This window comes from Athene cunicularia, assembly GCF_003259725.1.
Source record: "Athene cunicularia isolate RWA chromosome 1 unlocalized genomic scaffold, athCun1 chr1_part1, whole genome shotgun sequence".
NCBI classification, from domain to species: domain Eukaryota; kingdom Metazoa; phylum Chordata; class Aves; order Strigiformes; family Strigidae; genus Athene; species Athene cunicularia.
In genome coordinates, this window is record NW_020799091.1 from 7,351,546 (window position 1) to 7,376,950 (window position 25,405).

Consider the following 25,405-nt stretch of genomic DNA (forward strand, 5'->3'; position numbering starts at 1 on the left):
CATTTCTGTCAAGGCAGAGGAGATTAAATGGCCTATTTCTCCAGTTTCCCATGCTGGCTTCTGGCCTGGTTTGTGGGTACTTCAGTTCATGAGCATTATACTGCTGGATTTTTTTTTTTTTTTTTCTGGCTTCCTGATATTTAGTTAATTGCAGCATTGAGCTGTTCAGTCCTTTCTGCAGAGAAAACTAGAAAAAGTTGAAAGTCAGTTACAGGCTGGGACCAGGAATCCAAATTAAATACCAAGCATTTTTTGAGAGGGGGGTGGGAGTAAGGAAAGGGAGAAGAACAGGTAGAGAAGTCGAGAAGAAAAAAAAATATCTTGGAAAAAGTTACAAGTACAACTGCAGATTACTGGGTTCAGATGAAGATAAATAAATACTAATGCTTTTATTTCATCCTCTTGGCAGCGCACAGTGCTTGATTATTTTTGTGCTTGGTTCATTTGCTGAGTGTGTTCTGCAGCTGTAAGTTTTAAAGCTGTTTTAAGGAGAGGCTGAGGTTCGTGAGCAGTTCTGCAGCAAGGGTCTGTTCTTACAGCAGAGACATAACGAAGGCTAAATGCAAAGTCCATCACCACGATGTATATTTATCTTTTGGGTGTTATGAGGAATCAGGGTAGTTCAGTTAGGTATATAGGGTAGAAGTAGATTAATTCATAAGAGAGTTCATTTACTCTGAAGGTGCAGTGAGCAAATGGAATTTGTTAGTGTAATAGAAATTACACTGAACCGATCAAATATTTGTGTGTAAATCTTACCCTAAATTTACATGACAAATCTGCAAATATTCTGAGGAAGGAGCAAGATGTGACTCAAAAAGAGTTACCTGTGCTGTTAATCTTGTTAATACTAGTTTATTTATGCTATATTAGTGATGGCGTTCTATAAAACCCCAAGAATCTCATTAGGGAATCAAAATACATTTATTATTTGAGAAATGAGAGCCATTTTCAGTTAGTACTTTTGTTGTGTAAGATACATGGCCAGGTGTGTGCTTTATTCGCTTTCTGCCCTCTAATCTTCAAGCTGGTCTTCCCTCCTTACCCATAAATTAGAGCAGCTTTGGCCCTTCTCTTGTGTGTCCAGAGCTTCCATGAGATAATTGCAAACTGATAATTGCTGGGGCTTTGTGAGTAGGTGGATATGTGTCCTTTTATTCCATATGTGCATCTTTATTTTCATTTGGGGCAGTCAGTAAAATGTGATTTATGTAATAGAATTGTATTATCTCTCTAATAAACGTGCAGAAATGTTGCATAAGTAACCAGAGGAAAGGGGGATCAAATATGGAATGTGCAGGTGGGTGTTTGGTGCAATATTTTCTCTGGGTGTTCACATTTTGAAAGCTGAAAATGGAAAAAATTAGAGAAGCTTCAGAAGATGGGCTACCATGAAGTACGCAAAATGTACTTTATCATAGGATTTAAATTGTTTAGGCTTTATAGAGCTCAGAGTTAAGTTGCTTTTATAGAAGGTAAAGGGAAGAAGTGATTTGAACTGCTAATAGGTGAATGGAAAGAACTTGTGTCTCAGTTGTCAAGTGTGTACTGATCTGCTCATTGTACAGTAAGGTGCAATGGTTCATTAAGGTTCAAATGGTTCAGTAATGAAGGCAGAGACATTCAGACTCTTAAGACAGAGGTACATGGAATTCACACCTGTAAAATGGACCGAGCAAAATTTTTTATGGTTTTCCAGAAAACAAGAATTTAAAAATATGTCTCTTTAAAGGCATCAGTTCAGCTTCAGTGTTGTATTTTAAATATATTTAAAATTCATAAAATATATAGAAATATATATAATAAGTTCTATAATGGTATTGTGATTTCATCAAGAACTGTAACAGTGAACAAGCTCATCAGTTAAGTTAAATCTGTCATCTGGAATAAGGTTTAGATGAAGGTTGCCTTACACTTAAGATTTTGTGGACAGAAATTAGGAAAAATTGCTTTCAGAAAATTCTTGTACATTTTCCTATTCATTATTGCTTCTGAATCTCACCAAATATCTTTTTTATAGCACTCATGCTTGCTTTCAGAAGCTGTGTGATGGTTAGCTAATCAGGGTTGTAACAATAGTTCATTTGCAATATTTAATCAAGTTGAAAAATGTTAGTGATGATTTCAGATAGACTGTCAAAAACCTTTTTTAAATGTAATTTGCTTTTCGTGAAGAAGCACCAATTTTACAGTCTAGAGCTGTCAGCCAGCTACCGTAGCCAAGATCAGCAAACTTAATAGGAGTGAAAAAGTCTTTTGTGTTACTCCATCCATTTTTATTCTTATAACAAATCACACCATTTTAATATTAATTAAATCTGTAAGTTGCTGTGAATGATTTCTAAAGATCTGTGCCTTTTAGGACATATCTTTAAACAGAAAAATTTTTAATATTTAAAATGCACATTTAGAAGTAGGTGCCAAAATCTGTCAGGTGATTAAAAAGGATGCATTTCTAAATTAATTTGCATTAACAATCCCCTCCACTGCTTGCATTTGCAGTTTTAACTTTGGTAAAACAGTAACAATTTTGATGAAAACTTTCAAGACCATTTTATTTTTGTGAATACCTAGAAAATTCAAAACATCTGGAATATAAAGTACTGTTTTTCTTGCTGTTTTTCCTACAATTTACATCAATAATACACAATTATTTTCCACTTTAGTTCTGGTTCATACAAGTGGTTTCTTTTTTTTCTTTTTTTTTTTTTTTTCTTTTTTTAACCCACTTGCAAGGAATTTGAACAGAAGCGTCTGCTTTCTTGGAGGGAGAACAACAGTTGGTCATCTTTGTCTGGAGATGACATTAGAGCTTGCCTGGCGTTACAGAGTGGTAAGACACATTAGGCTGCCATTTCACCTCACATACAATGTTAGGCAGTATACATACATTCCTTACGGGGAAGAACAATTTTAGGATTCAGTAACTATCAGCTTGGCAACACATTTATTTCACACTGAGATCACTAAAACCATCTGTTGATAATTTGCTTTCTTATGGACTCTGACCTCCATCTCTGAATAGAAGTATCCAAAGTCATTACCTAAGCCTGTAATGATTCTTGTTTAAGGCTTATTTGCAGTGAATTGAATGCAAATAAATCTTGAATTTTTCCAGCTTCATAAAAATCTGATTATAATGAAATATTTAATGCTAACAGAGGCAGAAGCAGTTAAAAATGATCTAAATCTGTAGCTGGTGGTTTCTTTGGGAACACTGTCATAATTTCTTAAATGGACAGTTTTGCCTTTTTAATAGGTTATCCTGACGCAAGGATAAATATTTCCAATCAGTTGTATTTCATACTCACAGTTACACATCTTAACAAAAAATACAAGATTATTTTAATATTTTCAGGATTTAAAAATTGATGTAATTTAAGCAATAAATGTATGTAAACCTTGTCATTCAGTGGACAAATGTTAAATATGAATATATGGAAGAATTTTAGAAGATCCTTTACAGATTGGAAAAGGCTGACATTCCGATCAGGCTGTTAAAATTATTTTGAATGGCATGTAACTGCGGGTGTCTTGACACAAGGATACTGTGAATTGTAAACTGGAAGAGCTGTGAAAACTGTTGAGTGGGGCAGAAGGGCAGTTTTGACCTGATACCTAAAAGTTTGCTAAACTTTTCCAATAGAAATCTATTGCTGAAGAAGTCAAATTAATTTTATTAGGTAGTCTGTGTTGAAAGATAGATTAATGTGTGAGAGCAGTACTCTGCATGTTTTTATCAGATTTAATGTAATTAAATGAACTTCACATTTCAATATACTTCATACTTTTTTTAAAAAAATATGTAAAGTTGTGATGTTTGTATTCAATGGATTTAAACTTAATATTGTAACAAGTTGTATGAGAATATTATGGAGCATGATTCTTCATTCATGAACGTTTTTTTCCCCCTATTCTTTATGGAGCATTAAGTATGATGGAGTTTGTCTTTAACATTTCAGAAAACCCAGTGTTTTTTGGTGCATTTATATTTTATGTTTTTCCACCCCCATACTTATTAATCCAACCTGTACGGTTTGAATGACAGCAGGACGCTCTGTGTTTCAGGATTTTAGCGTGGCTTGGCTTTTCATGGCTAGGAGCTGCAGAAGGAAGGATGGACTTCCACTTGGATGGCATGAAGCATTTCCACCACTTATGGAGAATTTGGGGATTTGGTCTGTGCTTCTTTGGGAAGCACAGGGAATTTACAGCTCATCTGTAAATTGTATTTTTTGTGGACTTGTCACTGAAAACAAGTTGTTGTGAAATTCTGGAACAGGTTGATTAGAGAGGTTGCGAGACCTCCATCCATGAAAATGTGCTTGAACAAGCCCTGAGCAACCTGCTCCAAGGGGCCCTGAGTAGGACCAGATGACCCTGGTGGTCTCTGCCAATGATTGATTATGCCTGCCTTTGTGGGGCAGAAAGGAAAAAGCTGGAAATTGAAGACAGTGCAAGAGTTTGTCCAAAACAGAAATATTGCAGATAAATTCACGTTTTAAGAGTGGCCACATTTTCCTAGCCAGGTCACTTTTATCATTAGTCTATGTGATGTTACAGTTTTGTGAAGGTGTTAAAAAGTTCCTGAGTGATTTAATCTTGTTCTTTTTCCATGTAAGACTTCGCCTTACTTGAATCTCAACACTTTGTTCACATTTAGTTTTCTTTGTAGAAAGGGTACAAACTTAAAAGATTTTCTGCTAATTCCACCTCCTTCACCTTAAACATTACACCAACAGTAAGCTTGGCTCTAATTACTCTTTTGAAAGATGAACATCTTTAAGCATCCTTTTGGATTTTGCATGCCTAAAAATCCAATAGCCCATTCTCCAGCCTTATAATTGTCAGTGCATGAATGGCCATAAGTGGCCTCATCCCCCCCACTCTGGGTAAGAAGCTGTGATTGTAGGGATAATCTTCTTAGTAGTACTGGGCACATGAAGAGTGGCCCATAGGAGGACATCTATGGTGCTGGATTTTCTGATGCTGTGATGTTGTTTCTGAATGACATCTGGTGTTAATGATGTGAGTACAAGTGTATTAAGAGAGATCTTTTACTACTAGATCTGAAAAGAAAGTCACACAGACCAGTGGTTTTCAAAAGAAACAACAGCAGCTTAGCTGTAGTGACAGAATGCTCAATTCGTTTGAAACATCCTTAAAAATGTTGGTGAAAGAAACCAATTTTGGGAAATACAAAAGGTTGTATGAGGCTCACTTCATCTCTCAAATAAGATGGGTTTGAGAATAATCGCACTTGGGCATTACCCTGTGTTGTTGCAGGTGTAAAGGAAGTGTAATACATTTTGCATGTTCTGGAGCTCACACATCCATTTACAGATGGGAGGGGAAAGCATAAGGTAATTAATTAAAAGCTCTGTTGTAAAATTCTTTTCTGCAGGCAATTATTTAAAAAAGGGTAAATGCCACTTAATCTGTGTCTAGGAAGATTGAGGAATTAATCTCAAGAGATGTCTTTGATACTACTTTTGCTGAGATACGGCTATTTTAAGGTAGTGTGGCATGAACCCAGCAAGGCTTGCAAGCATGTAAGCATTGAGCTACTTATTTTTAAAATCAATCTTTAAAAGATAATCAGCTACTGCAAACTACTATTATTTCTCAACTTTATAAATGTCTTTTCAAACAGTCTGCTAAATACTTTCTGACCTAGATCCTTACATGTTAGAATTTTTTTTTTTTATTAGAACCAGATATTAAAAACATGTTTCGTTGCAGTTGAAATTGAAACTGGCTTCACCACTTGCTAGGGAAACAAGTCTTTAAAACAGATATGTTCTTGTGTACACTGATGTGCCAATCCATATCCATGATTTTATGTAACCAGTGAAGTTTTTCATGCCTTTTTGCAGCCAGCTTGTAGAAAGAAATGTGATACAGAATTTACACTTTTTTTTTTTTTTTTTTGGTATTAATGCAAGCCTAGATTACTGACTCAAGGCATGAAAAACTTCACTGGTTACATAAAATCATGGATATGTCAGCACTGGATTAAGAAGGGATGGGACAACACACACAGAAATTATGCAACCTAACTAAAGATTAACCTAATTCAAGATTTCCCCAAAGTTGTGTTCCCTGTCATTTGCACAGGACAATGTTGTGTTTTGTAATGCCACCATTATTAAGAGGGGCTCAGGCACTTTTAGGAAAAGGGTTGCATCATACTCTAATTTTTCGATATTTGTTTGTTAATTTAAGTGTATACTGTTAAACAGCAACTTTTAAAATTAATCAGTTTAATGAGTTGTAAAGTACCATATAACTATTTTTTTGCTTAGTTTCCCACTTTTACCTGACAACCTGTGGAAGATCATTGTATAGGGCTGAGCATCTCTGACCTGAATGAGGAGCCTTGTGTAACTGCTACAGCATTGAGGGAGGGACTGTGCACTCTTGAGGTGGTTACTACCTCCACAGACCTCTCACCTTGCAATAAACCTTTGCCTAAGCCGTGCAGATGGTTCTAAATAACTTACTGAAGTGATTCAGTTGTAAAATGGGTGCTGAAGGTAGTTGACACTTTAAATAATGTTACAAAAGTTGAAACACATCTTCATGGGTTGCATTGTCTGTTTTTTAAATAACTAATTTGTTTGTGTGTTGTTCGGTGCAGGCCACAGAAACGTTGTTCCGAATGGCAGTAGCAAGAGGAGCTATTACACCTTTAAGACATGGAGAAGTAAGGCTAAATATATCTATACATATTTTCATATTTTTTGCACATGTGGTATAATGTTTTATTAATATAATGCTTTATAAATTCCTGGAAGACATGTTGTCTTCAGGTAAGTGAAGAGGGCTGGACTACATATAACTTGCATACCTATGTTACAGCTCTTTTTAAAGGAGAACAAGAATTTAAATTGTGCCCAGTGGGAGATTAAGTATTCATCAAAACCACTCTATTTTTCTCTTTGCCTGAATCATAATTTAGCCTTATAATAGAAATGACTCACAAGAATGTCCTTTTAGTCACGTAATTTTTCACTGGATTTTCTCCTTTAAAAATGGTGGAGTCTAGAGGAATTCAGAGGTCAGTCTTTGTTATTGGGTAGCTGCAGAGAGGTTGTTTCATCCTTTGTCTGTTCCTTTCAAGAAACAGTAACTTCAGTCAGGATACAAAGTATTTCATACATTGATTATTACAAAGAGGATAAATACATTTGAATATTATGTTTCTCATACATGCTTCTGTTGATGGTAAACATTTGTTTCCTTCTTTGTGTGGTTTTTATATCAGGTAAACATCGTTCTGAACATTGCTGATTAGATGCCTCCGATATTAGGTGGTGCAATTTATGCTTTGGTTAAATTTTATTTAAAAATCCTGTTCTGGGCATTGCCACAGCTGGATGCTGCAGTGTACAGGGTTTTAAATGTAGAAACCTCGGTGTTTTTTCATGGTAATTAATTTTGATCAAATTCTTAAGTAACTTTGGGAAAAGTTCATATAGTAGGCACAGCATTCGGTCTGGAATTGAGAGAGAGACTTACCCTGGAGTCCTGGCTGTGCTGTAAAATGTTCCTTATGCTGATGAAGTTGCTTTAATTTATCTTTTGAAATATAGTAATGCATCTTTGCGTCAGTGTCTGAAGATGTACCTCAGATTTCCTATCCTGCCGTTGTCTGTAATTTTAGCTTTTCTGAATATATGGATCCTTTATACTTTTTATGTACTGCTCTTCATTGTTTTCTATGAAAGACTGTAATGCAATTTACAGAAGTATTAGTTATGGATTATGTGCAGCCCTTCCAAATTATCTCTGCTTATCTTTTTTTCAGTGAAGGGTACTTAATTTTCTGTGTTTCAGGTTGTTCAGAGTTTGTGGAATTTCCATCCTTGTAGTTACCCAGTGAATGGTGTGAATTATGGGAAAAATCAAATTTTTTTAAGAGTGTAACTAATTGTACCATGCAGTGCAAAATACTGGGACGATTGCAGGCATAATGATCTCTGTTGTGAACTATACCAGTAATTTCTGTATCTGATACATCTTACTATGTTGAGCCAGTTCAGCCCACTGATGTGGTAGAAAAAGTTTCATTTTTTTCTTTAGCTATTCCCTCTGATCTTTTATCAATTAAATTGCCTCAGGGGCTAGGGAGAACCAGATGAGAAGCAGCAAGATAAGTGCTGAGAGGATGTAGCCATGTTTAGCAAGAAAGGAACTGGATGAAAATTGCATCTATTTGATGATAGTTAACTTCATGTTGGTGTACTGTGTCCTGTGACACTATTTCCAAGGTATTCCTTTTTCTTCAGGGGAAATATAATTAATGCTAAGCTAGATAATGTATAGATAAAACATCTAAGAGTTGTCCAGAGTTGGCTTTTTGTGTAAGAAGGCAGTGGGAGAAATAAGAAGTCCTTTTTTTTCTTAGGAGGGGGGGGAGAAAGTGTTTTTACTCAAGGAAGATCTTTTCACTAAATTCCATTGTGGAATTATAATTTTAGTCTGAAAATGAAGAATGACATTAATCAAATGAAATTAATTTTTCCAGAAGAAACATACAATTATCAAGAGTCATATTAAAATTTTTTTTAGCTCTTCCAAGAAATTGCTGAATATTTTCACAGTGTGTAAGTAGAAAGGGAGCCAGAAAAAAAGTTGAATATGAACTAGAGTTGACTGTATTTTGTTTGAGAAGTGTGAACTTGGCAGTGAAAATCAAAGCAGAGCAACTTGTTTATTGGAAATTCCAAACTACAGGGGCAGCAGTCCAAATGTGCAAAAGTGCTGTTCAGCTTTCATGGCAGTACTTAAAAATGTAACAACATTTAACTTTTAAGAGGGGGTAAAACTGTTTGGTATTAGAAGGCAAAAATCATACTTGTTTGTTTTAAATTATTAAAAAATGACAATATTCTGTCTGCACTGCTAAATGGATTAATATGCAAACAGTTCTTCTATTTAGACAAAACAGGGTGCATGAAAAACTATCTATTATAAAAAAGTTGTCATCCCCAGGTAAATTTATAATTTATAATATTGGTTGTCTGTGGAAAATCCTTTTTCTCCTCCTTCCAACATTTCCTCATTCATTGGGACTCATCAGGTCTTTATACATACAGAATTTTTAGGTTTTTCCATTATTATCCTTGCAGAAATTGAAGAGTTAGTTTGTAGTGTTTTTTTTGACTTTTGCATATGGTTTGTAAAATTACTATTGAGAGTTTAGAAAATCATGCTGCCAAAAGCAGTTATCAAAATTGGGTACATAGTGCTAAAAATTATTTAACTGTGGGATATAGATCATAGAGGTTCCTGAAGAATCTTCTCAGCAGTTCCCTTGCTCCTGGTTGGATTGAAGTGTAGTAACATCTGTGGGAGGGAATCAGACCCAGAAGCGTAAGTAATTTTCAGGATTCAATATGTTGTGTTTCATGTTAGTAAGTTATTTCTGTCAGTTGCTTTGTTTTGGGGGTAGAGCGTGAGGCAGAGCCTTGTAGAGTTTATTCATTTCTGTTAGCGCTTCTAGCTCCTTCCCAAGTGATCCAAAAACTGTATGAGCAGATGTGAACAAATTTATGGCTGTGCTTGTCTATGGAAGTCTTAGGGTGCATTTCATTAATGTCACAAGGTTTAGAGTTGGTGGTAGGCATAGCTGAGAGCTGTGTGTTCAGGGTGTCTGACCTGACACCACCTGGAGAGCTTCTCCAGCTGCTTGCTTCTTCTGCTTCTGTCTTCATGCAGCAGGCTAAGATCTGCTGCCGTGTTTCTCATGCCATCCAGCCTCTTCCAGACAGAGCTGCTATCTTCATGGGTGCTGCCTGATGTGGCAGGAACAAGAGCAACCACAGCCTGTCTGCTGAAGAGAGTGAGAAGAGTAATAGGAGGCGGCTAGTGCTTCAGAGCTGGACTGTTCATGCTTCCTTCTGCATCCCCTGGAGATTTTGCTGTTGGATGCTTAACCCCCAGGGGAGAGCCAGGAGGAGGAGTGAGGGTTGCCAGCAGTGGCTATGAGAGGTCACTGGATGCATGATGGAAAGATAGAATATAATACGTTTGACATGGGCCAAGTTGAAGTTTGGTGACTGTATGCAGAGAGAATTTTAACTGGAAGTGACCAATGTCATTCATATTGAGCAAGTGATATACCAAAAACTGTCATGTAAGATTTGTACATTATGTCAAAGTACTGAACAAAGAGGGATCTGATTAGGACAGTTAGATTGCAGGATTGATGCCCTCGATCCCTGTAGAGGGAAACAAATGCACACAGCTCATCCAGAGAAGGAGCAGGAGGACAAACCCTTAATGGAGAAAATACTATGAAATATGTAGGCTGACATGGGTGACAGAGGTAATGGTAGAGGCATGATTCTCAGAGAGCTGGAACTGATAGCCACGAATGAACTCTGTGGGTGTTTAACTCATGTCTTATAACATCGTTATGAACCTGTAAACTGTCTTAATCTCTTTCACCTGAAAAATTCTGGGACTTCCTGGTGGAAAAACTCAGGCACATATCTTCAGATTTCATTAAATCTATAAGGAAAAAACCCATTCCTTCCTCAGAACTGAAGAAAAGGGACATGCTCCATGGATTGTGCACTTCTGTCTGAAGCGTTAAGACATATGGAGAAGCTTCAGTATGGTGGAACTTTCAGAATCTTCATGTAGTGCGTTGTGATGGCAAAGACAGGAAAAATAGAATTTTGCAGAAGAGAAAGATTTGCATAGAAGAGTCAGAGCAAAAAAACCCCTTGGCTACATGATAGGCTCCGTTTCATAATGCCTGCAACAGCTGAGATGTTTTGAAGAAAGGAATGTAATCTTCAGTCTGTAGCATTGCAATAGAATGCCATTAATTTGGGATATTTGGTGGTTTCTCCCCCCCCCTCCCCCCCTTCATGAAATGCCATGGGAAACAAAATATAAAAAGGGATTTGCAGGCTGTGTCTATAAGTTTCCGAGAGGTTCAGTTCACAACAGCAGTTGGATTTAGCTGAAGAGATATCTATCCGAAGCTGTCTAAGGCTCTCATGAATATTACACTGTGTAAGCAGAGGCTGAATGGCAATTCCATCTCTCCTTCTCAACCTATTTAGTCCATATCTGGGTGAGTTAATGACCAACCTCCAGCTGGAGTTTATGTTGATTTGCTGGTGCAGACTCCCGATTCCTTCTAGAATTACCAGTTACATCATCTGTATGGAAGAATGGGTGATGTTTGATGAATGCTAACCCATACACGTGTGTCTTCTCTCTTGGAGGTGCAGCAGCAATGCAGCTTAAAGGACGTTGTCAAACCAGTGTAGATAATGAGGCTGGAGCATTCTTAGCTACAAAAATACCAGTGTCAACCAAATCTGAAGTATGAATAAATACAAAAATACAGGCAATTATTGTACTTTCCAGCCTAAAATGGCCTTATGGTGTAATACATATAGTGATTTGAATTACTATGGCAGTAGATACCCGTGTCTGAAAGTATACTTTGTTGTAAGAAGACACGTCTTTGCTTTTGTTTAATAGATTTCAGAATTAATTTTTTATTCTGTTTTCTGTAAGGTAAATAACGTGAAGTGCAAACTTCCATGAATTTAGCCCAGATATCTGTAAAAAGTAATTTCTGTGGATTTTGTATTCATAGTAAATACCAATGATACATTTGTCGTTAAATTTATAGCTAAAAGTTAAACAAGAGGATCAGTAAAGATCTTTAAATTGCAATTTCTTACATATTTTTACAGCTAAACACATACCTGGAAACAGCGATAGGAAATACTTCCTCATGCAGCAGTTCTGTTTGTCAGACTTTATCCTCCTGTTTGCCGTTGTGACAGATGTAAGAGGACATGGTCCAAGGGCCACCTGTGAGACTTGGGTTTGAGCCTTAAAACCAGCACGGGAACAGCTCTCAAGATAACATCAGTTTGTTTAGGTCTGAATAGGAAGGAGCTTAGTAACTTCAGTGCAATTATTTCCAAATGAGCAGGTTTTATATTTTTGTGATAAAATGCTTTTTTGTTCAACAGAGTGTTCTTTCTTTAGAAATCAAAACCGTAGTCTACTTCATTATATGAGGGGATGTATATATATTTTAGAATAATGCTATTAAAGCAAATAATAAATTTTAAAATGTTATTAAAAGCTGAAGAAATTGTGAAAGCATTCATTTCTTGCCTTTGTGGGTTGCACTAAATGATAAATAGTAGATCACAAAAGTCAGTACTTACTGAAGTTACATTTCTCTCTTTAAACTATATGTATGCATGCATGTATGCATGCAGATATATAGCTGTTCTTTTTAACTGTGAAATTTTATCTTGTGTTGATTTTAAGGAAGAATGTCAACCTGGGAAAGGAAGAGACAGTGTTAAAAGTGATGTTACTGCTAGCTCAAGGTTCCTTGCCCTATTCTTCCCCATCCACCATGTCATAGCAGAGTGCAGTGTAGAGTCCTGGAGACACAGATGTGGAGTTAAGTCATGTAGACAAGAACCTTTTTTATTAATAGCAGTAACTGTAATAATTTTTTTCATGAGAAGGGACTTTCTAATTTTACTTTCCATTGCAACAATTTGCTAGAGATCTTAGGACACCTCAGTCATTATATTTAGTTAGTACTGTAAAGATGACATGGAACAGAGTGTTCATTTAAATGATGATCTCTTTTCCATATAAAGGGGATTGTTCTAGAGATTACCAAATTCTACATTTGATTTTTAAATTTTGGGGTTTTGTCAGTGTGATTTTTCTTCTTGTATTTTTGGTCCGCTTCATTAGTACTATGTGAAATGCAGGAAGACTTCATAAACAATAACATTTTAGGTTCTGAATAAGTACTGTGAATCAGTTGCAATTAATTTTAATTTAAATAAAACTGCTTTGAGCACACTGTTCCCTGTGATTTCAGCTCGGGGGCATACCAGGCCTAATCACTTACAGGCACATTAGAAACCGCATGGGAGTGAGACAATGGATATCTGATTCCCTCGCCCTCGTACCTTCCTATCACAAAGATGTCTTTATTTTCCGGGGTTCAGAAGTTCTGCTCTCACAAACTACCCCAACATCTCTGATTTCCATGCTTTTTTCTTGAATACTTTGTTACTGTCATGTTAATATGTGAGGAAAGATGTTTTCTCAGATTTACATGAACCTTAGAGCAGTAGAGAGACTGTAGTTATGGTTCTGAAGGTTCTTGACTTTTTAAGCCTTCTGTCTTTAGCCAAGGACACATTTAAAAGGCAGCACTGTTGGTCAAAATGAACCATGTTTGAAATTATAAAACTTCCTAGCAAACAGTGTTTGACATTTCAAAAGAAATCTGGTTTGGTACAATGAAACTTAAATTTTTGTAAGGTCATGTCATTCATGGGCTTTTTCTACCTTTGAAGTAGCACTTGGATCTTACCCTGTGTTGTGTGTGGTTGGTTTTTTTTTTTTTTTTTTTTTTTCCCCTCCTGGTTAAGGGTTGCTAGTACACAGAAAAATGTGTATTTTTAAAATTGAGTATGTTGTAAAACAGCATCAATTTAATTTAATCAAACCATATTTTCTGAATATGTGGTGTAAGATCCAAAGTGCCAGTAGGTTTAATTATTAAGTTCCCTTATCATTACCCTCTTATTTTTGAAAACTATTTGCAAACATAAAGGGAAGGAGTTGGTTGCAGGCCAGTCTGAGTCCCTTTTCTTCGAAAGGGAGATCTCTCTCTGTCCCCGAGAGAATAATCTGTACTTTGATCTTTAGCTTTTTTCAAAAGAAATGTGTGGGGGTTTTTTTGTTGGTTGTTTTTTTTTTTTTTTTAAATAAGAAATAGAAGAAGAAAAAGTATCCTAGATCAGTGTTCTGAAACATCAATTAAAAAATCCCTTTACATTACTGGCATAACTAGTTACAGCTTTATCTTTAGTGAAATCTTTTTTCAGAGTAAGTATTGAGGCTATCATTATAAGTTCTTGTAAAGAGGCAGCAAATAGATAAAATGTATCCATAAGAATGGAACTGTTTTATAGTCTACCTTCTTATGGTTTTGGTTTGGGGGATATGTGTCAGAAGTATTTAAAAATAGTACTGGTATCTGGAAAATCCTTCTGGCAGGTCACAGTGGGTAACAGTTCAAAGGTAATTTAATTGCTGAAGACTGGCATACCTTATTTATATTATCTGGAAGTAAGTCAAAGGTAAACAACTTTTCTGATTAAATGCAGTGAAAACTAAAGCTTGATTGGGGCAGGCAAAAGAGAGAGAGAGAGAAAGAGAATGCCACTGAACCCTGGGGAGGAAAGCCACCAGATTACCTCTGAGGTTTTCCAGTGTACGGTCTTCAAGTTTTTGCCATGAATTCAGTTGTGTGAAGGTGTTATTTGTCTAGTTTGCCCTGGATTATACATCTTATGTGGTTTGCAGGTTTTTAATTAATTTTTAATCATGAAGAGGAAAGTAAATTTGTCTCAAAACCATAGTTGAATATGGAGAACTTTTCTGCTCTTTTAGTACATGATTTGCCTGAGGATATTCTGTTTCTTACTAAAAATCTTCACAAACCTTGAAAAAAATACTGACCTGCTCCAAATAATTTTGAGGAGAAGTGGTGGAATTTATTTGTTTGGGAAAGGAAAAAATGAACACACTGTAAGAATTGTCTGGTGTAAATTTAAGGTAGAAAAATATGAAAATAGGATAGTTGTTACATGTTCCAGAACATGGAGAGTTACTACTGAAGCTACATAACACACAGGTTTGGAAACTTAAAGAATTTATGATTTCACTTCAGTTTTGAAAGATATTGAGGTGATTCATGCTTTGTATTTTTCTTTTAAATATATGGATGATACATTTAAAAATACATAGAGTTTCTGTTTTTTCATAGAGTGGAAGGATAGGGTTTGGTACTTAAGTGTTTGACATCATGCTATGCATTATTTTTATTATGAAGTAGATTTTTTTTTTTTAATGCAGGCTGATAGTGTGTATTTGTTATGATAATCATAACTGCCCCTTTGTGAAGTCAAACACAGGGCTAAGACCTAAATTGAATTATGCTGAGAATATTTGCGAGGCATCTTTCACCAAAATGTGTTTGGCAATAAGGAGTAAAGTAAGGAGGAGATTGCTGATTTTAAAGCCTTCTTTATTTCTTAAAATTCTCTGATACTTGCCTGTATATTCCAGATTTCTTATTTTTCATCAGCAAAAGAGCAAGTGCATGGCAAATGCAGATAGTATAGAACTGGGGCAACAAAAACTAGATGTAAGGAAATACATTTACTTTCTAATCTAGTTTTTATTTTAACATGACCTCTGGTCATCAAGAAATGTGGTACCGGGAAGTATACGAGTCTGTTTTATTAAGATAATTGTTCTTAATTTCTTTCCTATTACAAAATGTAATTAGTGATTGCCATTTCAAACACAGACATTTCTGTAACCTGATGGCATTTGTTTAATAACTATTCAAATTGTGGTCTTACATATCATGACATTGGAATGAAACTGTCATCTTGCTTTATACTTAAAACTTGCCCCCAAAACAGGGTCTGCAATTCCATTGTTCTGCCAGAGCAAGAATAATCTGTAGGGAGTATTTTACTTCTATACATGAGGAAAGGCACAATAGGTATTACTGGAGGTCAGTACTTGAGTTACACTTCTTTCTTACTTCACTGTTGTTGATGTTAGTGTTATCTTAGGGTATTCATATAGTTGAAGAAATAGGCTAATTAAACGGATAAAGCTAAGAATGTGTTCATGTTCCTGTATGCATTTAAGAATGCTAAATACTTGCTAAAGATGTAATTATACACTCAACTGATCTTCAGTTTTTGTGCAAGTTGTTTCACCCAAGTTGTTGGAATAATAGTCTTGCCAATGTATGAATACATTGTCATTTCATTGTACACTTTGCTATAAAAAATATGTGCATGTCAACGAACTAATTGCTTATACTGTATGTAGAGTCACTCTGAAGAAGGCATAGTTTAACTGCAGTGTAAATGTAATTTATGTTTAATTATTTCCAATGAATGAAATATATTCCTTTAGGAAAACAATGCAAATATAGAAATTATGTTAAAGGGGTTGTCAGTGTTTCCTTGCTCTTTAGAATTACTACTGAATTCAATTATTTAAATAACGTCCTCTCATTTCTATGGCAGATGTAGGAGTGGCTCATGATCCTTCTTGAAAGCCCAGTTGATGGGACAAATACGTTTGACAAGTAACAAATACCAAAATAAATTGCAATCAGTGAGGAGTTGAGACCAATTTTGGACTTTGTATCATAGGTTTTTTTCCTCTGGTCAAATGACTGGTGATAAAAGGAAGTCACTGTATTTATTCCCATCCAGTAATTTTTAATATTCTTACTCATTCTGCTGTTTGAATTCAAGTTATTTTATGCTCCTTATCCATATGTTACAAATTATTAAAATAGCTTTGATCAAGCACAAACAAAAAAAAAAGTAGGGGTTTTTTTGATAACTTCTAATTATCCTGTATATAAACCTAAATGCAATTTGAAATGCATTTTTGGGGGTTTCAAGAAGAGAATGAATGTGCTACAGACAGTGAGAAAGCTCTTTCTGTTTCCTGTTCGATGTTCAAATTTTGGTGAAAATCATACAAGCAATATATTTCCTTATTAATGAGTAATTCTAGATTGTAGCTGGTGAGCTGATAAAAAGTGAAAATGAGGAAAAGAAAGGGAGAGCTGTGAACAGAATGAATGAGATAAGTAGTAATAAGTAATAGTTCTCTTTTGGCACTGTCTCACATAAGATCCTTGTAGACAAGCAGTTGAAGTATGGGCTGGGTGAACAGAGAGAGAGGTGGGTGGAAAACTGGCTGAACAGCCAGGCCCACAAGATGGTAATCAGTGGCACAAAGCTTAGTTGGAAGCCAGTAATGAGCAGTGTACTCCAAGCGTCAGTGCTGGGTCCGATCCTGTCTAACGTCTTCGTTAGTGGTCTGGGTGATGGGGCAGAGTGTACCCTCTGCAAGTTTGCCAGTGGCACCAACCTGGGAGGAGTGGCTGATACGCTGAAGAGTTGTGCTGTCACCCAGAGGGACCTTGAGAGGCTGGAGAAATGGGTTGGCAGGGAACCTCATGAAGTTCAACAAGTGCAAAGTCCTGCACTTTGCAGGAACAGCCCCATACACCAGTACATGCTGGGGCCACCCAGCTGGAAAACATCTGGGTAGAAAAGCATCTTGGCATCCTGATGGACACCAGTTTGGACATGAGCCAGAAATGTTCCCTTGCTGCAAAGGTGACAGATGGTGTCCTGGGCTGCATTAGACAAAGCATTGCCAGCAGGCTGAGGAAGGTGTTCCTTCCCCTCTATTCGCACCGCTGAGGCTACACCTGGAGTCCTATGTCCAGCTCTGGGCTCCTCAGGGCAAGAGAAACATGGACATCCTAGAGGGAGTCCAACATAGTGCCATGAAGATAGTGAAGGGGCTAGAGCATCTTTCCTTTGAAGAGAGACAGAGAGCTGGGACTGTTCAGCCTTGAGATCTTCTCCTCTCAAGAAGGATATTATCCACCTGCAGAGAAGGTGCAAAGAAGATGGAGCCAGGCTCTCTTCCAGTACTGTCCAGTGACAGGACCAGAGGCCATGGGTAGAAACTGAAACACAGGAGGTCCTGGCCCCAATCTAAGGAAACACTTCTTTTCTGTGAGGGTGACCAAGCACTGGCACAGGCTGCTCAGGAAGATTGTGGAGTCTCGATTCTCAGATACTCAAAAGCCATCTGGACACAGTCCTGGGCACTGGCTCTAGGTGGCCCTGGTTGAGCCGGGGGGTTGAACGAGATGACCTCCAGAGGTCCCTTCCAGCCTCAGCCATTCTATTGTGATTCTGTGTACTTCTGTTTGTGTTTAAAGAGCTTAATTTTCAGACTTTGCAGTGTATTTTTCCATATGTATAAGACTAGGATAATGACACTTATTGGGCATATATTCAGTTAATTTTATACAAAATTCAAAATTTAAACCTTACATAAACTTCTCTTAAGCTACAGACAAATCAAAGAACAGTACATAAAGTAAGCAATTCCAGCTTATAAAGGCTAAGGGGTTTAGTAGTCGTTCCACAAAGTGAAGGTATGAGAAAATACTATTTTATTCTTTTCAAATTTATAGAGAGGCTGGTTACTAGAATTGGGAAGTGATACCCAAACCAGGGTGTAGTATCTCTGGTGTAATATTATTTTGTGGCAGGATAGAAGAGACAGACTCTGGAGCATCTCCATCATATTGTGATCCTCCTTGGGTGAGAACAGCTGGCTTTTACTGTACCACACTCCAGTGATCTGAAATCAGTTCATACTTTAAAATCTTTGATATTCTTCCTTCTTTTAAAGAACTTCCGTGAGCTTGCTCTGGAAGGCCAATCCTGTACCTGGATAACAGTATGTTTAGGAGAATGGTCTAGCCTCAGATATTTAAGTATCTCTACAAATGTAAAGAAAGTCTTTGTTATGGAAAAGATCAAATGCCATTGCTCAGTGTTCACATGTGAGCGTTGTGGATACTTTGAGAATCACTAATAGTGGCATTACTTGAACTTTATATTGCTAAAGCTCTGTGGTAGCTGCCTGCATTGGTTTATTGTAATATTTTTTCAATATTAAATCGCTGTCTCCTCAGAAAGGATTCTGTTGTTTTTCTTGACCAGTGTGAGATGGTTACAATAGGTGAAGATCTGGTCTGCCAGCAGCAGGAATGTTAGCGTGCATGAACTGTTGGAACAATTCTTCCAGTCTGAACCATGAAACCAATCTGTTCCTGTCGGTTACGATTTTATGGAAACTAATTCTTTGTTGATGGAATCAGGTGAAAAATATGTGGTTCTGATTAGCAAATAGTATGCAGAGTTTCTTAAGGTCATGGAGAACATTCCTCTGGATATGTCCATGTGTTCAGATGTGTGTGTATGACTGTGCATATATAGGTTATGTATGCATCTTCCTATGTTAAAAATCACAGGCAGTTTAGATTTTTCTTTTTGTATACGTTTTTAAAATATATGTACTCTTATTGATCATTACAATATTAATATTTATATGCTTATTATCGTAGAATAAATACTCAATTTTACTGTTTCTAAGTTTCAGGCACTGGTGGTTTTAAACTCAACAACCCTCACAATAATATTTAGTATAACTGCTTAACATAAACTCAAATAATGAGCCTTTTCTGAAGTAGCACTGTTTCTGTAGGAAATGTGTATTATACAAGTGACTGCCTGGATAAAATAATGACCTTTCATTTTTAAGTATCCTGCAGAGCAGCAAAAAATAAACTGGTATCTGCAGTCTGCCTAATGGACTGCTCACCACATCACCACATGCAATTAAGCATAAGTGATTTTTCTGCTCAAGACAGGCTCAAGACTGATTTAGCAATGAAACTTAATTACTTCTAGCCCTTAGAGAAAATGGCCCAGCAAAGCTGAGGTTGTTGGCAGGGCAATGTGGGAAAGCTATGGCTGAAACTCCCTTCCCCATTTCTGATTTTCTGTTAGCAGTACTTAACACTGTCAACCTTCAATTAAGCAAATATTCCAGAAAAAATTGTGCATTATTATTTCTTTCTTTGTTACAGGCTAAAGAGAAAGATAATGAAACTTTGCAGCTTCTTAAAAGCAAATGTTCTGATCAAATCCAAGTGCTTCACTGTATGGGTGAAGTTCTTCTGTGCTAATGGAAATGAAAACTTAAAAATTAGTTCTCAAATGCCTGTATAAGTGTAAGGTCACCATTCTGGCCATGGAAATCTCAGGCTAAAAGCTAAAGCTAAATGCACATGTGCTTTTTGACAGTTTAATACTTTATAGGTAAATTGTGTCTTTTTTTTTCTACTCGGGTTATAGGAAAAAACGGTGAGGGATCTGAATATTGCCAGAAAAAAATTAATCATATTAACAAACTACTTCATAGTCAAAATTGCTTCGTTTGAGTTTTTAGGAATGTGTTATTTAAAGGAAACAAGAACTTCAATTCTGTGACTCCAAGGAATACATCTGGAATAACAATTCAGAGGGACATATGGCATCAATTGGGTTATATTTTCCTATATGAGGGTTCTGATTGCAGTAAAAGGTAAAACTGTTCATTAATTATGCAGAATTAAAATACAAATACTGTGTTGTTGTGGATTTATATACCCTGTTGAAGTACAGTGAATTCTAAAAAAAAAAAAAGTGGAAGTTGAGGAAAGAAAATTGACTTTTCTGTTTGTCAGCTGTGACAAAAAATTGCTTTACTTTTGTAGTATATTTTTCCCATCAAACATTTTGACTCCCTTATTTTCATCTCTTCATATAGAAAAATCACTCATTCACCTCTGGGATTTTAATTTACAAGGAGAAGTAATACTGCAGTTGTAATTCGTTCAATATAATTGCCTTCTCATTAGTGCTCAAAGTTTTGTTCCTGCGAACAGCTATGGACATGTTTATCAATGGAAATATTCATGGTAATGAAACTAAACATGTGCCTGAGTATTTGCAAGAGTGTGCTGCATGAGACACTAATTCCCAAAGGCACGTTTAGCACATGCTCTAGTGCTTTACTCAGTAGGGAGTGAATTTAAGTATGTGTATAGGTCCCCTTGATTTCAACAGTATTTAACGAAATAAGTGACTTAAACTTTTTGCTAGACGGGAAATAATAATTTAAACAGGTACTTGATTTTTTATTTTTTTTTATTTTTTTTTTTTAAACCAAAGCATTGAAAGACTCATTGAAAATACTTTTTATCTCTTCAACTCTAAGGGCAAAATGCCACCGGTTATTTTGCAATAGGTCATGCAATAGCTGTGCTTAATTCCTATCATAAACTAATTAATGAGGTTACCTGCAGTGAAAGAGCAGTGGGCTTGATAACCCAAGTGGTCTCCTGCAGTTTTAGGTTCCAGTGGAGCTGGGTCCCAGTGGTTTAGCAATCTCTGTTCTTTGCAACCATGCACTGATAAGGTAATGCTCAGGCCACCATGTGAACTTCATGCTACAAATTTAGTGAGTAATAATATTGTTGGGATGTAAGATGAGTCATACCACTTTGCCAACTTCTTGAATTTCACTGAAGTTTGGAAGCTAAGCTTCACTCCTTAGAAGAAAAGGCTGTTGTTTTATTGGAATAACATTAACAGCATTGCTGCCTTTTTTTTTTATGTTACTGAAGTGTTTGTAATATAGGTAGATATGAACTGTATTCTTTACAGAGTTCCTCTCTGGTTTTATCATTTTCTAAGACAGGTACTTTGACTCCCATGCATGTGTTGGATTTTAAATCTCTGTTGACTTGTTTGTAAGAAATGTTCAACAGTCATTTTTAATTCCTCTGAATTTTCTTCGCTCTGAGCTTTGTCATTTTATGGTCTGTGCAGAATGGAACTGAACAGAGGCAGATGTGGAAATACTTCGGTAACCGTGTTTTGTACACAGTGTACTCCTCTCCCGTGGTATTCATTACAACTCATTGGACTTTGTGTAAATCAGGAGAAAAATGTAGACAAATAAAATTTCTGTGTGTCATCTGCATGCCCTTGAACTCAGTTTTACTTTGAAAGGACTGTGTGCTTTGAAAGGACTTAGTGGGTACAATTTTCCAGTCGTGAGAAAAGTGCTTGGAATTCCAGACATTTGGAAGTGTGCACATGTTTAATAAAACTTTTCTTAAAAGAAAAAAAAAAATCTTAAGTTGCTGAAACTCAGAACTTTTATGTAATCAAATCTGGCCCTGGAACTGTTTATCTGTCTTAAAGAAAGTGTCCTTTACTTAATTTTTGTTTGAATGGTAGTGATGATGTGTAAAGGAAAGATTGATTGACATCTGTTTTCATGTTCTTGGTAGTCACTGAAGATTTTAAAATTAATTCTCTTGTTTTATCTCAAATAGAAAAGAACTGTTTAAAAGCAGCAGCTCATAAACAATATGGACTGGTAGAGGCAGTGGTTATCAAAAAGTAATTTCAGTGTGAGACATTAAATGTTCTTGTGAAACTGCCTTAAATTAGTATTTCTCATACTAATAACTCATAATCTCCCAATATAAATTATTTCAGTTCAAATATATTCAATTTTTAGAAATAGCATTTAGAATTGAGGTTCACAAAATATTTTGATTATTTTAATGTGACAGTAATATGGGAAATATTGTTTTAAGTAATAGAACTGTGTACACAAAAGAGAAATATACCATTATGGGAAACTGTGTTCATCAGCTTGACGGAACTGTGTTAAATGCCATCTCATTTAAGATTAACTACATGATACTGTAAAATATCACTCGTTAGTACTTTGCTAACCTTGCACAAATGGTTTATATAGCAATTGATCACTTAATGCAAGAAAAAAAAAAAAGGCAATTTATCCTAAAATACACTATAGAGAGATTTATTTTTATTGAATCTGATAAATGCTTTGAGATAAGTTTTGTCCTGGCATGTATTAAAATATCAGTACAAGATTTTACTACAACAGCTATTAAAGTGCTACTCAGCAACAGACATAGTGATAAATAACAGGCCAAAAACTTCCTCCCCCAGTCACTTACCCTAAGGCATTTTTATGCAAACAAAATTATAATTTGAGGTTACGTTACTGATGCTGGAATTAAGTGACAGCTGTTTGAACGTTTCAAATTCTGTGCCTGTGAATCAGAGAGAAGAGTTTGTGCATTTGAAAGTTATGGAGAATTTTAGAGAAGCTGGATAAAAGGGTTCAGGATCAAGTCCCACTTGCTTCCTTCTGCTTTGTGGGACGTGCCCATGAGACATAAGGTGTCATGACTAGGTATGACCATACAGCAGGCAGCACGGCGGCTATGCTCCCCTCTTTGCTGTCTTCTCCAGGGGGTGATCATGGGCTGGGTTTGGAGTGGGTATTCATCCACACTGCTAGGGCAGGGAGCATCCTGGAATGAGCCCTCTGCATGCTACCTAACACTAGGAGCAATTCCTGCTCTGGTATAGTTTTAATAAATCTTAATATCTTCTTAGCTTATGTGCTCACTCTGCTTACACCATACCAGCACTTGTCACTTCAGAGATGCCATGTTACTGCCCTTCCTTTCATTGTGGACCATGGGATCATCGAATACCAGGTTGGAAGGGACCTCAAGGATCATCTGGTTCAACCCTTCTTGGCAAAAGCACTGTCTAGACAAGATGTCCCAGCACCATGTCCAGCTGAATCTTAAAAGCATTCAGTATTGGGGAATCCACCAGTTCCCTGGGGAGATTATTCCAGGGGCTGATTGTTCTCATTGTGAAAAATTTTTCCTCTTGTGCTCAATGAGAATCTTCCCAGGAGTGAGTTGTACCAGTTCCCTCCTTGTCTTTTCCATGTGTCTCCTTGTAGAAAGGGAATCTCCATCTTTTTTGTAGCCACCCTTTAAATACTGGAACATGGTGATGAGGTTTCCCCAAAGTCTTCTCAGTATTGAACAAACCCAATTCTCTCAGCCTCTCCTCACATGACAAGCTACCCAGTTCCTTGATCATCTTTGTGTCGCTCCTCTGGACCCTCTCCAGCCTGTCCACAGCTTTTTTGTACAGTGGGGACCAAAACAGCACTGTATTCCAGGTGTGGCCTGACAAGCACAGAGTATATAATGATCATAAGATAAGACATTTCTAAGTGTTGCCTTGGGATGTTTTTTGTTCTTCCAAGTGGTTGTGCAAAGACATGTGGTTGTACCCCGTAGTGTGAAGAAGTCTTGCTGTGTCTCTGTGAAGTGGCCAGGCAGAGACTTGTAACAATGCAGACCCCTCCCTGGCTCACAGAAGCTCAGTGCACATTGCCCCAGGCAGCTGGGTGTCTGCATCTTCTCCCCCCTCCCTACTTTGTTTTCTCAGTATTTCAACAGTTGTTTTTTTAAGGTGCTGTCCAGACAAAGTGTTCTCTTATATTGAGTAGAAGTAGCCCCCCACATTTGTGCTTCTGTAGCTTTATCCCCAAAGTGAGAGCTATATTCAGAGTTGGTTAGAGAGTGCAAGCCTTGCTGGAGTCGTACTGGGAAGACTGGGCCAGTGTATTGAAGGGGAGCTCGTTGGACTAATCTAACCATCTGATCTGGAGAAGACTATGGGAAACACTGTAAGTTACAAAATAATTCTTGTGCTGGCTGCTATTAGAACGTGTCCCGGGCCGCAGCGCTGAATGTGGCAGTTTCCCTAAGTAGGAATTTTAGGAGAGCTAAAGGTGGGCAAAGCTGCTCTTATTGCTGGAATACCTAATTCTGTTATTTTCTCATTATAGATGAGCGTTTAAATTTGCCTGTATTCATTTCTTCAGTGTATTTTAAGGAATTTTATTCAAGATCTCTTAAAGAATTGTGTTTCTGACGTTCTTATCTGGCATTATACTAAACATTTGAAAATAGGCATATTAAACATTTGAATATATACTAATGAACCAGGGTTGCTTGAATTTTTCATTGACCTATTCCTGTATTGTAGGCAGATTATAGTATCAAAACACTAGTAAATCACTTCATAATTAAATTCCTTGTTGATTTCTCAGGGGTTTGAAATTCCTTTGGGTTTTCCCACCACCACCTTGGAAGATAAGACCTGATTTGTCATGTTTTCCACAATTCTAAAGTGGTTTCTGCTCAAGTGATCTAGCAAGCAGATTAAAATGGTGCTATATTTGGCGGAGAGAATTGAAGAGTTTGATTTTATGTATCCCTTTATCCTTTTTTACTGTAGAAGTGGCAAAGTTACAGCCTTTCAGAGTATCCAATAATTTATATCCAATTGTGTAAGGCTTTTGACTGATCAAAACCTGTCTAGCACAAACACTTCTTCTAATTGGAAGGAAGAAATCCTTGCTAGGGATTCAGTACTTATTAAAGGTAAGACCTGAGAAGATTCCTAATTTTTATATCAAAGCTTTCCAATGGAAGACACATTTTCAAAACAAACCAGAAGATAACAGAATTAAATTCTGAATTATTTCATGTTTATTTTTCAGTTGCTTGATCTGTGCTATTTTGTGTCTTGGATTTGTTTCTGCTTAAAAGCATAGGGACCTCAGGTCAGATTCATATAGGTTTCTTTTATTAAATCTGGTAGTATTAAGCCTCATTCTGTTTTATTGTGGTACGTCTGCATTGCGAGTTTGGTTTTTGTTTTAAGAAGGCAAATTGTAATAACGGTCTGTGATTTTTTTTGTTTTCCCCCAAACAGTATTTTTATATGTGCTTCTCCCTTCCTTGGTAATATGCCACAATATTGGTCAGTATTCGAAGAAGCGTTTCATTGCCCCAGTAGTGAAGTAGGTGTTCTTCAAATAGTATGAAATGCTGCCAGAAGTTCTGGAAGCAATCTTAGAATTGCTTTGATGTTTCAAAATTTGTACGTGGATACCAAGTTAAGGACCTTGTACAAGGCTCACTTTAGTTTCTTAT

The 25,405-nt window shown here is 36.6% G+C and overlaps 1 protein-coding gene across 1 annotated transcript in view; it reads left to right on the forward strand.

The window, feature by feature from the left end:
- The window catches only part of TMEM135 (transmembrane protein 135), a 168,684-nt gene that overhangs the window by 54,134 nt on the left and 89,145 nt on the right, over positions 1 to 25,405 (forward strand). The window contains exon 4 of the mRNA XM_026850620.1: positions 6,641 to 6,706. Coding sequence (XP_026706421.1) covers positions 6,641 to 6,706 — 66 coding nt within the window. The remainder of the gene's footprint in view (positions 1 to 6,640; positions 6,707 to 25,405) is intronic.